At 33.4% G+C, this 16,216-nt stretch overlaps 1 protein-coding gene across 2 annotated transcripts in view; it reads right to left on the bottom strand.

The window, feature by feature from the left end:
• The window catches only part of LOC127289487 (venom serine protease Bi-VSP-like), a 102,623-nt gene that overhangs the window by 18,064 nt on the left and 68,343 nt on the right, over positions 1 to 16,216 (bottom strand). For both annotated transcript variants that reach the window (XM_051317447.1, XM_051317448.1), the window contains exons 5-6: positions 15,046 to 15,147; positions 775 to 926 (exon numbers count right to left, since the gene is read on the bottom strand). In XM_051317447.1, the coding sequence (XP_051173404.1) occupies positions 775 to 926; positions 15,046 to 15,147 (254 nt within the window). The remainder of the gene's footprint in view (positions 1 to 774; positions 927 to 15,045; positions 15,148 to 16,216) is intronic.

Here is a 16,216-nt window from a genome sequence, read left to right as displayed (position 1 = left end):
CGTTCCCAAAGTATGTCTTCAGGGTGAAAGTGCTTTTCGCAAACCACTTCACCTCCTTTAAGTTTTATGTCATCCCTTAATATAGAAATTTGCCATTGTTTGATACTTTTTTTGTCCTTTGGAACAGAGAAAAAATGAGTTTTCTCGGAGCAAGACTTATATCCGGATTTGCAGTCAACGCATATGCACTTATACACCATTTTATTTATAATTTAACTCACGAAACGCAATAGTGTAATTAGATTATTAAAAATTAACTTCCACCATTATTTTAATAATAAAAAACAACTATTATTAGTAAAGAAGCCATGTGCTCAATGTATTTTCTATATACATCGGCCTAGAGAACAACCAGTGCCACCATCGGCGCTTAGTCAAGATTCTTGACACTTTCAACACGGGAGATTTTACGGGGTGACTTGTATGAAATATCTAGACCCGCCTATACTGTGTATACAAACCAACTAGTATAAAACAACTTTGAGAAATGTCTATGTATTATTTTACGTAGCCACATGATACCTTCACACGTGCGAGAACCCACTCGCATGAGTGAAACCCAAATATTAATTACTGCACATGCACTAGTGCAGCCATCACTATGTGAATGCGACATGCGTGCGTTATGACACGCATTAACTGACTCGCACGTCAAGTGCTTAACGTTCGTCGCACGATTGTTATCTGGGATTGTTTTCAATTTAGTGTATAGTTAAATAAATACATATTATATTTTTCTATAGTAATAATGTAAGTTTTTTGAAAAAATCTTACTTGACATGCATCTTTTCCACCTCTTGCGTAACCAGCACAAATTGTTCGTTCATCAATTGTTGATGTTTTAAATTGCTTAAAAGCTTTTTGACATTGATACGTGTCAACTATGGGAATTTGAAGTTCTTGAAGATGACTGCTTGAAGGACCATCTATTAAAGAATTGATGTTTGTTAATAAAGTATGGTAATAAACTGTATAGAGTAAACTAGATAGTAGTATATCAACCAAAAAATTTTTTTATTAGCCATATTAGATCCGCCACTTTAAATTTTTAAAAATTTACACCCTTAGAGTCAAAACTTTGCCGATTTGAAAAGAATTGCTTTTCTTTCATAGTTCTATGAAATTTTTGGACTCTCATTCAATTTGGTGAGTATCACGTGAACAATTTTATTTCTGAGAAACCGCTTTTCTCCATTAAAGGATAGGGAAAATGTTGTGTAGCAATGAACATAAAAGACTAATACACAAACTTATTTACAGAATCTGATTAACAGATATAAAAGATGAAAAAATTAATATAAAACACGAAAAAATCTTTTGTAGTATGTATAGTTCTAAAACTTTGAAATATGCTAATATACATGTTTTTGAGACCTATAAACGCATAAAAAAGTAAAAGGGTTGTAATATCAAGAAATCCAGTAAATGGTATTCTTATTTTAATTAGTTTTAGCGAAAAAAACAAAAAAATTAAGTTAAACATTTTTTTGTCGCATAGTGTAGTGGTCCACTACCAAGAAGTTAGAAAATTCTTGGTAGTGGACCTCCATTGATAAACCTCTATTCTTGGTAGACATTGTCGTGGTGGTGGGGCTTTTCACTAAAGGATATCCAAAAACCAAAATGTAAGGTAAGGGGGAAAAGAGATATAGAAAGCAAATGTTTAAGAGCATTTGAACCTTCGTGACGTCACAAATCATGGCGCATGACACGCAAACTTCTCAGGTATGTGAAAAGCACAATTTTGAATATTTTTTAAAAAAACCTTTTGGAAAATGTTCAGAATAACATAGACTCTGTCTGTTATGTGCGGAAAATTCAAAATTTTGCGTTTAAAACGTTTTTTAAACAATGTTAAGGTCACAAATCATGGCGCATGACACGCAAACTTCTCAGGTATGTGAAAAACACAATTTTGAATATTTTTTAAAAAAACCTTTTGGAAAATGTTCAGAGAAACATAGACTATGTCTGTTATGTGCGAAAAATTCAAAATTTTGCGTTTAAAACGTTTTTTAAACAATGCCTACATATAAGCAATTCGTGTATTTTTCCTTACTTGTGACAACCAACTTAAACATTGTTTAAAAAACGTTTTATACGCAAAATTTTGAATTTTTCGCACATAACAGACATAGTCTATGTTTCTCTGAACATTTTGCAAAAGGTTTTTTTAAAAAATATTCAAAATTGTGTTTTTCACATACCTGAGAAGTTTGCGTGTCATGCGCCATGATTTGTGACCTTAACATTGTTTAAAAAACGTTTTAATCGCAAAATTTTGAATTTTCCGCACATAACAGACAGAGTCTATGTTATTCTGAACATTTTCCAAAAGGTTTTTTTAAAAAATATTCAAAATTGTGCTTTTCACATACCTGAGAAGTTTGCGTGTCATGCGCCATGATTTGTGACGTCACGAAGGTTCAAATGCTCTTAAGTAAAGACGTTTACAGTGGGGCTCTCAGTTTCTTAAGATTTAAGTTCCCCCATGAAAACGCTTCAAGCATCTCTACTGTCAGCAGCAGAAGAAGTTTGATTCCGTCTGACATAGATAACAAGACAATCAAAAAGAACGCGAGAAGTTTTTAAAGCTTAACCAGCTAAAAATTCCTGTACAATATCCTTAAATGATCCCTAGAAGTTACTACATACACGGAGAAAAATGGTGCTGAGGTTCTAGTAAAAATTCCTATGGAATAGTAATAATTAAACTTTTCTACTAAAAATTACTATTAATTGCTGTAAAATGTACTTCGCATAAGTAAATAATACTATTTCTGGTAGTAAAAATTACTAATAGTAATTATTACAGTGGTCACTTTTAAAAATTGCTACAGATGTAATAGAAATTGCTTTAGGATTTTTAAATTTTATAACGCCATTGTAAATTTTATTAAATTTTGTATTACCTGGCGGATCTCGAAATAGGAATGTACGCTGAATTCGTTGTACATTCGTTACACATTGGTTAAACATTTAGTTGGAGTGAAAATTGTGTAGAAACTGTGGAAAAGTGTAATTGAATTGAATAATAAAAGTATTTAGTAATAGATTTCTGCTGTATTTGTGATAAATTAACGTGTTATTATTAAATAAATAAAGTTTAAAGTGTAAAATGATCGCGTAAGTGAGTTTGACAGGCTAGGGAATTTTCTAGTGACATCCAACTTGATAGTCGATAAAGAAGTTGAGCCGCCGACTTTGCACGGTAGGTGGCAGCATTTATACTGTCGCCTTTTTGAAAATTCTCTTTTTCAAGTGTAAATAGAAAAATTAATTAATAAGTTATATAGTTTCTATGTTGTCATTTTTTTAACAATTGAATTTTTGAAGATTGTTTAATGAGATCAATTAAACTTGTATAATCGATGCAAATTGTTGTTTTTAAAATACTTTTAAATAAATCTTTTCTTTTAATTACATTTATATTAAAAATAAATAATAATAAAATAAAGAAAGATAAAAAAAGTTTTCGTTATTAAAATTATGATTAAATTAATTTAATTGAATTTAATTAAAAAACAACAATTTGCATCGATTATTATACAAGTTTAATTTATCTCATTAAACAATCTTCAAAAATTCAATTGTTAAAAAAAATGACAACATAGAAACTATATATCTTATTAATTAATTAATTTTTCTATTTACAATTGAAAAAGAGAATTTTTAAAAAGGCGAAAGTATGAATGCTGCCACCTACCGTGCAAAGTCGGCGGCTCAACTTCTTTATCGACTATCAAGTTGGATGTCACTAGAAATTTCCCTAGCCTGTCAAACTCACTTACGCGAACATTTTACACTTTAAACTTTATTTATTTAATAATAACACGTTAATTTATCACAAATACAGCACAAATCTATCACTAAATACTTTTATTATTCAATTCAATTACACTTTTCCACAGTTTCCACTCAGTTCCCAAGAAGCACGTAATATAACCTCAATATCAAGGTAATATTACATGTAAGATTCGTAATATAACGTTGTAATATTACAGTAATCTTACAGTGATCTTAAAATGTCCAACTCAAGGTAATATTACCGGTAATGTTACTGTAATATTACGCGCTAATATTAAGGTAATATTACAGTAATATTGCAGTAATATTATACCGTAATATTAAGGTAATATTACAAGAGAATATTACAGTAATATTATGGGAACATTTATTTACGAAAAAAATCTACCCATCCAGGGAATCGAATCCCGAACTCAAAGCACACAAGTCCAGAGTTTTACCAACAAGCCAAATTGACTTATAATATATTTACGTTTTTTATGCTTTATGAATAACTCAAATCAGTCTGCAATATTACTGTAATATTACCGTTAATATTACAGTAATATTCCCGGTAATATTACCTTGAGGTGGACATTTTAAGATCACTGTAAGATTACTGTAATATTACAGCGTTATATTACGAATCTCACGTGTAATATTACCTTGATATAGAGGATATATTACGTGCTTCTTGGGTTTCTACACAATTTTCACTCCAACTAAATGTTTAACCAATGTGTAACGATTGTACAACGTGTTAAGTAGATTGAGGAAAATAAAACACAATATACGAGAACACTGAAAATATATTGTTACAAACTGAATTAAAATGCTCGATATGAATTCTCAGAGCGTACTGAAAAAGATAGTCAAAATGACGCAAAAATGTACTTGATAAAGATGGCGCTTCAATCGCATGATAAAACAAAAAAGGCGCCACTTGCACTAGAATTCAAAAATACTTAACACTCCCCCTCGACTGAAGCGTCATTCAGAAAAATTTACACTGGTTGCACTCCGAGTATCTGCAGGCATCGTTGGTGTTTTCCCTTCAGTAAACCCTTGGTGAGGATGTCGGCTCCCATTATTTCTGTAGGCACATATTCGATCTCGATGTGATTGGATTTCAAGGCTTCTCTGATGAAATGGTGTTTCACGTCAATGTGTTTACTTCTGGCGTGAAACACCTGATTTTTTGCTAATTGCTGAGCTCCCTGGTTGTCATTTTTTATTTTCACTATTTGAGCATCGTCGAAATTCAAACTTGATAAAAACTTTTTCAGATACAAGGCGTCTTTGGCGGCTTCGGTCAATCCCATGTATTCTGATTCTGTACATGACAATGCAACCGTTCGTTGTTTTCTTGATTCCCAGGTCACGGGTCCACCACTTAACAGAAAAACGAATCCAGTGAAGGACCGTCGATCGATGGGGCATCCAGCCCAGTCAGCGTCGACATAGCCAAAAAGTCGTGATCCATTCCTCTCGTAGATGATTCCGAGATTCGACGTTCCCTTCAAATAACGGAGCACCCTTTTTGCTGATTTCCAATGCTGTTCTTGATGACAATCGTTGAATTGGCTTAAGCAGCTCACGACATGGGATATATCGGGGCGTGTAGCGACTGCGAGATAATTTAACGCTCCAATCAATTCCCGATAAGGTTTTCTTTTCGATTCGTTGTCTTCGTTGATGTCGTCCTTCGTAAACTTGGTTCCAGCTTCGATGGGGGTAGAGACGCTTTTTGCATCATCCATTCCAAATCGTTTCAGAATGTCGCGTACATAACCAGATTGTGAGATAGTTATGCGATCAGCTTCTTTGCAGATTTCGAGTCAGACACAGTACGCAGCAGCTCCAAGGTCCTTGACATCAAGTTCCTTCGAAAGTCCCAAAAGAAGATATTTCAAGTCAGCTTCGATCCGGTAGAAGACAAGGATGTCGTCCACGTACACCAAAATAATCAAGTAATTCTTTCCTCGAATGCGATGATATACACATGGATCAGCTTCATTTGGAATAAATCCCAGATTTCTCAAAATTTCAGTGATCTTTTTATTCCATTGATGACCCGCCTGTTTCAGACCGTAAAGAGATTTTTGTAGAAGGCAGACTTTATCACCAGATTCCAAATCTCTCAACATGTTCGATGCACGAGTCTTGATCACATTTTGTTCTTCTTCTCGTTGAATGATCCTTTGAAGCGATTCCCTGAGCAATTTAGGTAATTCCATATAGACCTTCTCTTCAATTGATCCATTTAAATACGCAGTAGCAATGTCGAGTTGACGTATTTTTAAATCGTGTTTCACGGCAAGAGCTAGTAAGAGGCGAATGGAGCTCAGGCGAGCGACTGGTGCAAATGTTTCGTGATAGTCGATTCCAATTCTTTGCTTGAATCCATGAGCAACGACTCTGGCTTTTCTACGTTCGACACTTCCGTCGGCGTTGAATTTGTTCCGCAAAACTGTTCTGCAACTGATGACATCTCGTTGTTTTGGTCGATTGACGATTTTCCATGTGTCGTTTTTGATCAAGGATACAAATTCCTCGCTGATTGCATCCATCCACTCTTCGGACTCTTCTCCTTCCATTGCTTGCTTCCAAGGAGTTTCAGCTAAATTTGCGATTTCAATTTCGGGTTCAACTTCGTTTGATGATTCCTCGTTGTTTGCATGGTTGATATCTTGTTCCTCGATTGTTTCGTTATCATCTTCCTCGATTGCTTCGTTGATATCATTCTCTTCGATCGTTTCGTTGATTTCCGCATCGTTTGCGTTCTGCTTTCTAAGTGCGTATATTTTTCTACGACGTCCGGGTTTTCCTGTTCGTTCGAAGTGTGGTCTTCCAGGGCCTCTTGTGTTCGCTGGCTCCTGTGGTGCATCCTCGACTTGGTTATCTTGCCTTTCGATAAATTCACTGTTATCTTCTGAAATTTCCAATTCGACGAGAATTTCTTTAGCTTTTGTTGACACAACACTTTCCTGAAGAATTTCCGCATTGTTTTTCATTGAATTCGAATTCGAACATTTTTCAACTTTCTCGAAATAATTTAGAAACTTTACATCGCGAGACACAATCACTTTCTGTTGATTTGGTACCCACACTCGATAAGCTTTGGACGATTCATCGTATCCCAAAAAATTGCACTTAATTCCGCGTGGATCGAATTTGTCCTTTTTTGGATCCTTGTTCAACGCGTACGCGATTTCTCCGAAAACACGAAGATGTTTGACACTTGGGCGTTCACCTCGCCATAATTCGAAAGGTGTCTTGTCATTCAATATACTAGAAACGCAACGATTTCGAACATAATTGGACGTCGAAACAGCTTCCGCCCAGAAAGAAGTTGGAAAACCTGATTGTATGAGTAAACACCGAGCACCTTCCACGAGAGTCCTATTCTTCCTCTCCGCTACGCCGTTTTGCTGAGGGGTGTGTGGCACGGTTAATCGACGAGTGATTCCTTCCTCTTTTAACAATTTATCCAACTCATTATTGCAGAATTCACCACCGTTGTCTGATTGAATACACTTTAATTTCCTACCGGTTTGTTTTTCCGCATACGCTTTAAATTCTTTGAACACTTGAATCACTTCACTTTTCTTTCGTAAAAATCGTACTTCCGTCCATCTAGAATGATCGTCGATAAAACTGACAAAATATCTTGCTTTTCCTCTTGATTCCACTTTTGTAGGTCCAAAAACATCCATGTGTACGATTTCCAAGGGTTCTTCACTCCTACGATGTGTGTTGTGAAAGGGTGATGCTGTCAGTTTGGCACTTGAACAAACTTCGCAAGGGGGTAAATTGTTGTCTCCGAGAGCAAAATCACGTACAATTTCTTTCTTGTCCATTTTTACAAGATCTTCGCGATTCAGATGTCCAAGTCTTTCGTGCCAAATTGTTATCGGCAACTTGAACTTTTCGCTTGACGTTGTGCAAGCATTTGCCTCAATGATTTCTCGAAGGAAGTAAAGATTTCCGATCCTATCAGCGATTAAAATGACGTCTCCTTTGTCGTTTTTGATAGTAGCTTGATTTTTCGTGAAGGTGACACTGTTCCCGGCGTCAGCAATTTTTGAAACCGAAACTAAATTGCTCCTCAAATTAGGCACGTGGAGAGTGTTTTCTAAATGTATACAACGACTCTCTTTTCCGTTTGTCCCTAAAATTTTGACACTTCCCTTTCCCTTCACTTCCGTGCATGCATCACTCGCTAAATTCACTTTGACACTTTCCGATTTACAAATTTTATCAAAAATCGATTTATCGTTGCATAAATGGGACGTACTTCCACTGTCCAAACACCAGTTGTTTTTTCTTCCAGAATTTTCCGCTTGAAAAGAAAAATTATCTGTCGTTAAAAATGACACATCCTCGGCGATCGCTGTACTTAGTTTCTTGTTTGGACACACGGCGGCCTTGTGCCCTAGTTCCCTACATCGATGACATCTAAACTTAAAACTTCTGTCAACATTGTCGGTTTCCGATTTATCTCTCATTCCTGTTTTATCGGTATATTTCCACTTCGGTTTACCTTCCCACTTTTTCCGCGCAAGCATGGCACTGTCGTCTTCCTGATTTCGTTGTTTCCTTGTCGTATTTTCATCCAGGATTTTAATTTTCAAGGATTCGGGTTCCGGCAAGTTGTCTCTAGACTCGATAGCACAACGAAAGTTGTCGAAGCTATCGGGTAAACTATGAAGGAGCATGATTGATTGTAGTTCCTCACTCACTTGAATTTGCAATTCAGAGAGTTTACCGACTATATCGAAAAAGCTGTCCACATGTTGTTTAACGTCGCCGTTTTCCTGAAGTTTGTGGCTCATTAAACGTTTCCATAATGATGCTTTCCTGGCTGGCCCCTTCGATTCAAAGATCGATTCAAGTTTCAACCAAATTTCGCGAGAAGTGTTACAGTCTTTCACTTGTTTTAGTTCCGCGTCGTCGATTGATAAGAATAAATCCGCCTTGGCTTTTTCGTCGTTTTCAAGCCAAGTTTCCAGATTATTCACTTCTTCCGCTGCAGGTTTCACTTTATCTCCACTAGCATAACCCCATGTCTTATTTTTTACCATTACGGCACGCATCCGCAATTTCCACGTGTCATAATTAGTTTTCGATAAAATGGGAATGCGTAGCGTACTTCCACTCGCCTGTTCCATGGCGTCTCGAGTCAGTTTTCTTTTCGTTCGTATTTCACATGTATTTTACTTCACAAAATTCATCTACACATAATTCACGGTTATACCCGAGAGCTCTGGGCCCATAACCTGTTAAGTAGATTGAGGAAAATAAAACACAATATACGAGAACACTGAAAATATATTGTTACAAACTGAATTAAAATGCTCGATATGAATTCTCAGAGCGTACTGAAAAAGATAGTCAAAATGACGCAAAAATGTACTTGATAAAGATGGCGCTTCAATCGCATGATAAAACAAAAAAGGCGCCACTTGCACTAGAATTCAAAAATACTTAACACAACGAATTCAGCGTACATTCCGATTTCGAGATCCGCCAGGGTTACTTTTTACATTCGACACTTTTTAAATATTAGTCGCCCTGGCGGAATAAAATCACTCAACGTCCACTTTGTAAAGTAGACATTGAGTGGACATTGGGTAGAAACTTGGTAATTCGCAAAAATAAATGTTAAAATGACAAAATATGAAAAAATTTGAGTTGCAAAAGGTAAATAAATATCCAGAGACTCAATTCTAGTAATAATTGCGTTAAATAAAGCATTAAATATTAAAAAATTAATATAAATTGTACAAAGTAACTTGTCGCATGGTTACATTCTATTGGTTTTTTTAATATTTCTAATAAATTAATGTAAAATGACGTAGAACTTTACACATAATTTTAAAAAATGGTTAAATTTATCAAATTGATGTATTTTTGAGGTTAATTAATTAATAATAATAATAATTATATTTAATCTCAATAGTATTGTGAAATACTATAGAAATTGTATTACCGACCACATGTGATAATAAAAAGTTCGATTTCACTTTAAGTAAAGTTATAGTTATGCATAAATACTTAGATGTCACTATAGTCACCTTGAATATGCTTCTGCTGGAATATAGATTTTGAATTGAATATGACATGATGACCGTTATTTTAAGTTGATGCCAGGACGCGACTATATATTATAAATGGGGTAAAATTCCTGTAGCAAACTAAGTGAAAAAAAAGTTGATCGGATCGGGCTGTAATTTGCACATAGTTTAGCCCTAGGAATGAGTAATTTAACCACGTATTTATGCATAACTATAACTTTACTTACCGTGAAATCGAACTTTTTATTATCACATGTGGTCGGTAATACAATTTCTATAGTATTTCACAACACTATTGAGATTAAATATAATTTTTATTTTTATTAATTAATTAACCTCAAAAATACATCAATTTGATGAATTTAACCATTTTTTAAAATTACGTGTAAAATTCTACGTCATTTTACATTAATTTATTGGAAATATTAAAAAAACCAATAGAATGTAACCATGCGACAAGTTACTTTGCACAATTTATATTAATTTTTTAATATTTAATGCTTTATTTAACGCAATTATTACTAGAATTGAGTCTCTGGATATTTATTTACCTTTTGCAATTCAAATTTTTTCATATTTTGTCATTTTAACATTTATTTTTTCGAATTACCAAGTTTCTACCCAATGTCCACTCAATGTCTACTTTACAAAGTGGACGTTGAGTGATTTTATTCCGCCAGGGCGTAAAAATTCTAATAAGTAATACTGCGAATTATAAAAATTGCTTCTGCAAGAAAGAACTTTTACTATTCCAGATCAAACTTTTTACTAGAAAAAGTAGTAATCCGTACAGGAGCGGTCAAACGGCCGGGCAACAGACCGGGGCGCCAAAATTTTCATGATGCAAAAATTTTTTTTACATTTTTTTAACAGCTTTTCTAATTTTTCTTACCGATTGGCTATTTGTCATAATTCTCGTCAACTGCGGCACGCTGCTCTAGTGAACATTTAGTAACTTTATAGTATCTACCTTTTAATTATAACAATAAAGTCACTAAATTATCACTAGAGCAAGATGCGGTAGTTGACGAGAATGATGACAAATGGCGTGTGGGGACTCATCAGAGGTGAATTAAATTTAATTACATTTTTGCTTGAAAAATACTTATTGTTAATTACATATTGTCAATTTGATAAGCCTATTTATTTTAGAATAATGCTGCTACTTATTTGCAGCCTGCAATTGCATCGTTTTATCATGAGCAAAACTGTGTTCGTCAAAAGCTTTCAGATAAGTAAATAACGCTGCCAAATTATGGTAATTTATTTGGTATTATAATAATTTTAAGAAGATGTTAAGTTGTATTTTTTGGGTATTTGCAGAGATAGAATTTTAACATCAATAACTTCGTAATATTTCACAATAAAAGGTTCAATAATAGGTCAACTGATTTGTTTTTAAATATGCTCCAAGTTGTTCATAATACTTTTAAAGATGCATAAATATATATTTTTTAATAAATAAGGCAAAAAAACAGGTTTTTCAAAAATTTTCAATTTCAAAATGTTAATAACTCTGGACAAAATAACAGTAGGATATTCGCTAATAGGTCAAAAGATACGTCTTGAAAATCTCTACAAAACCAGAGATAAATATCTGTTGGTATCAAAACATTTTTTTAAGTTATAGGCAAAAAACGTTTTTCTTTAATTATTAAAAATTCAATAACTTTGGATTGAATATCAGTAGAATGTTCGCTAACATCTCAAAAGATGCGTCTTAAAAAACTCTACAAAATTAAAGAAAAATATTCATAGGTGTCCTAACATTTTTTTTAAAGTTATGGGCAAAAACCCATTTTTCAAAAATTTTAAAATGAAAATAAATAATAGTTAATCATTAATATTTCGCAAAGTACTCTTATTATTTGTCCGCCAGTCAGACCTAAAATTTAAAAAAAAAATTATCCCTTTAGATCTTACAGTATTCGAGATATTTAAGAAAATGTAGTGTATATATACACCCACACACACACACACACACGGAACGACATTTTTTAAAAAAGGAACTTTTGGATACCTGTGGTCGAAAAACATAAAGATACATAAAAAATCAAGTTCGAAAAATGTCGGTGTTACAAGGCTACCTCCATGAGGAAGCAATACATACAATTTTTTTTTGTTTTTTCAGTGTACCCTAAATTTTATTAGACACAATTAATTTTTTATATTATATTTAACATTAAAATATAAGAGGAGGGGGGCGTATTCGTAGCCCGGCGTCAAAGTATCCCTGGCGGAATGTATGATGCGAATGCTACGGAAGCGCCTATGGGCAAGCCTAAGCAAGCGTGCTAGAAAGGATTTACTTGTTTTTAATTTTATTATTTATTTCACTTATTTATTAAAGGTTAATTAATTCAATAAAACACTGTCAATATATATATATATTAATATTTATTCAAGTTAAATTGAATAATTGAGTCTCGATAATTAACAATATTAATTATGATTAATTAATTTTATCAACTCAACATTTCAATAATTTTATTTGTTTTATTGATTGAATTTTTAGTGTTTAGTGTCCCTTTCACATTACCCTTTTTATTTAAGGTTTTACTCGAAAAATAATTATAGTTTTATTTCTCGAATTACTCTAAGTCCCACTTTCACAATTTTAAGAAAATTCTATAGAGATCAATTACGCAAATTGAATTTAATATCTCGCCAAAAATCTGGTCCCTACCTCTTGATTTTTGCTTATAAAGACATTTCCCACTTATGTCAAAAGTCCCTTTTTCCCTTTCTTCTATTCTATTTTCTAATGACATTCTTACTTTTTACCCTTTCAGTTCCGTCCTCACCAATCATGAGACGTGTTTACGCGAAAATCAATGCATTTGTCGTGTAATTTCTCTCGTTTTTTATGGTAAACATCTACACTTTTTTACGCCATTAATATTCGCATTTTCTCTAAATCTATTTTTAAAAATAGATTTTCTCCCTATTTTTTGTCAAATCAACTGTCATTTTACGTTTTATTTCATAATTTTTTAGCTTGTTATTTCTTCTTTTTACGCATTTTGTTTTATCTCTTAAATCGATTACTTCCAAATTTTTCTATTCTTTTATTAGAAAATGTTGCAATTGCTGATGAAGTGTTTCTGTAATATTCCAGTTTAATTTGAGTTAAAAATCTTCATTAACCTAATATTATTTTATTTATTTAAATATTCAAATTTTCCCGCCATTTATTTAGATTATTATTAACTATTCTAATTCTATAAGGTTATTCAAGTTGGGTGGGGGAAAGCCAAGATGGATGATGGCTGGTGCACAAACATCCTATCAGCATTCATTCCCACGAGAAATTTCTCGTGGGAATGAATGTGAGCTTGTCTATGAAACCCCCCAAAAAAATATTTCATGTCATATACATCTCTTATCCAAGCATATAATTCTTTTAATTATTGAGAATCGGTTACAATACTTATACGACAAAGTTATTAATCAAGACAAGACAGCGGAAACACCAAGGCGAAGGAACAAGTTCTCATCAGATCACGGAAGTTAAGCAACGTTGGACGCGGTTAGTACTTGGATGGGTGACTGCTTGAATTGACATTCGACGATATTTTTTTTCGTGAAATTTAATTTGCATTTTAAACTTTTAAAAATTTTCAGCGCAATTTTGCTACAAATTGTTCTTGAAACTTTTCGACAATTTTGCTTAGCATGTTTGCAGAAAGTTTCTGCTGCAAACTTGCCAAGGGAGGACATTTCAATATTTGCCACAAGTTTGCTGCAAACTTACCTTTCAAACTTTGCACTGCAAACTTGCTGCAAGTTTCCGTGCTATTTGGGTACCGTCGGAAATTGTCGGTACGATTAACGTGCTCGGACCTTTTTTAACATATTTTAGGAACCATAAAACATTTTTTAAGTTTCAAAAATGAAAAATAAAATTGAGATCTTAAAGATTATGTTGCATAATGATATTTTTAATTTATTAAAATAAATCAAGAAAATATATAGTTCTTTTTATAAACGTTTTTAGTGACAAACGTGCAGGCGCGCAGCTGCACACGCGTCGGCATTCCCTCCTCCCGTCGGTGTGAGGCGCGTCGTTGAAGTGGTACGGATTAATACTTTTTCTAGTAAAAATCTTAAGGAAATAGTAATAACTGCTCCGATTCATAATAAAAGTTGCTTCCCTCCTAGTATTAATTTCTCGGGACATTTTAAATATTACTCAGCTTTTAATAAATGTTATTATTTCTTGAGCAGTTCCCAAATTACTATTTGAAAGTAGTAATTTTTAATAGAAAATGTTACAATTATTACTCTTTTTTTCTCCGTGTAGGATCTTTAAAGGTTCCCTGAGGGATGCTGTTAAGAATCCTACGCAGGATATTGGAACAGGGATCCTGTAGAAGAATCTGTGCAGGAGAATTAGTTACCTAAGGTTCCTTTGCAGGTTCCTTTGTCTGATGGAGCATTTACACGTTTGGTAATTTGTTTTTATTTGTCATTTTCCGAAATACACAAACCTGATTGGTTGTTCACAATCTGATTGATAATGGACAACCAATCAGATTTTTGCATTTCGGAAAATCAAAGTAAAAAATTTTTTTTTATCAAAGGAGTAAATGCTCCATAAAAGTTTAAAATAAATTTTTAAATAAAAATTCCTGTACATGAACCTTCACAGGATACCATGCAGGAACCTTTGTTTCTGAATGTTAACAACTTTACTTGCTGCGCAGTAAGTTTTTATGGTTCGAACATCTGCGCAAAGAATTTTTTTTAAATAAGTGCATCAATATGCATTAATCACAAGATTAAAATTTTTTTATTGTATTTAAAAAAATCCTCCTTGAATCCTACTTGGGATCCTTTAATGGTTCCTACAAATGTTCCTTAGCATGAAAAGAAAGTGAAATATTTTTCTTTACAGGATCAAGCGAGTGTTCCTGTGTAGGAACCTTAGCATGAAATTATTTTTATACATTTTCTGTAATCTGTAAAGGAACCTTAGAAACTAATGTCCCTACACAGGATTTTGTACAGGATCCCTGTACCAATATCCTACAACGAATCCTAGTGGGATCGCGCGTAGGATTCTTAACAGGATCCAGCAGAGAATCTTTAAGGAACCTATGTAGGAACCTCTAGGGATACTTTTAGGATTATGTATAGGAATTTTTAGTTTCCTGAATTGAAAATAATATTATATACTTACTAAAATAAATAGAGCCCCATCCTGCAATAAAAGGAAAGGTGCGGGCAAAATCTCGCTTTCGAATGTCGTCTGCTAATGGAAGACATATTGGATGAATTAAAGCTGAAAAATAAAAGTTATATTCTTAAATTTTCTATTCATTAATTCATAAAATAAAACACTTAGAATTTGATTCAGTACTTACAAGCTTATTAAGTCCTACAATTACATCTCACCGGTCTAAAACAAAAAGAAATTCGACTAAAATAGGTCTAAAATCCGTTTGGATATAAAGTTTTTGTATTATCCCAATCAACACGAAAACTTGTAGCAAACTTGCAAGAAGCTTGCCTTGGAAGATGTGCAAGATTCGAGTGAAAACATGTAGCAAATTTGGTGCAAGCAACAAAATGTCCTCTTGTGGCAAGCTTGCTGTAAGTTTGCAAAACTTAATACGATGCGCAGTTGTAAACGGAAGCTCTTACGGCTGCGCAATAAATTTCTTAACCTCTAAAGCAAGGTGCCCTTTATGTTTATTTGGTAGCAAATTGTTTCGAAATATTTTTTTTAGTATTGTTGGGATTTGGTGAAATAAAAAAGGAGTTTATTTCTATTAACAAAAGTAACTTTAATTCTATTACTATAAGTGGTAGATACAATTCACGCGACAGACCTCTTGTGTGGTCAAGAGACGACTGACTATATTAATGTGTTTAGGGAAATATGACATTGAGGATGATTCATTCAGGGAGAAATATTTAGGCTCATATTATTCGCTATATTTCCAACAAGTATTATACAAGCTTATAGCAAGTTTTTTGCAAGTTTGCTGCAAGCTTGCTTAAATACCTTGCCACAAGAGGACATTTTGTTGCTTGCACCAAATTTGCTACATGTTTGCACAACAAAATCTTCTTAGTCAAACGAATTTTTTATCCATTTCAGTTGCATATCTTTTTTCTTGAAGACCGATGTAAGACGTTAGTATTGATTGTGAATAATAAGAATTTTATTATTTGTACAATCTTTGTTACGTACAGAAATGTAATATTTGTAACAGTTTCAAATTATTGTTACAGAACAATATTATTTTACATTACTGTTTGAATTGGCTAATGTCATGAAACGAATATGCAAAGAATTTGTGTCAATTTCGTGGCGCGCCAATATATTGTATTAAATCGATAAAAAT

Source organism: Leptopilina boulardi, unplaced genomic scaffold, assembly GCF_019393585.1.
Source record: "Leptopilina boulardi isolate dan_hultmark-lab unplaced genomic scaffold, ZJU_Lbou_2.1 LbouV2_41, whole genome shotgun sequence".
NCBI lineage: Eukaryota > Metazoa > Arthropoda > Insecta > Hymenoptera > Figitidae > Leptopilina > Leptopilina boulardi.
The sequence above is the reverse complement of the archived record's forward strand: the minus strand, read 5'-3'. Positions and strand labels throughout refer to the sequence as shown.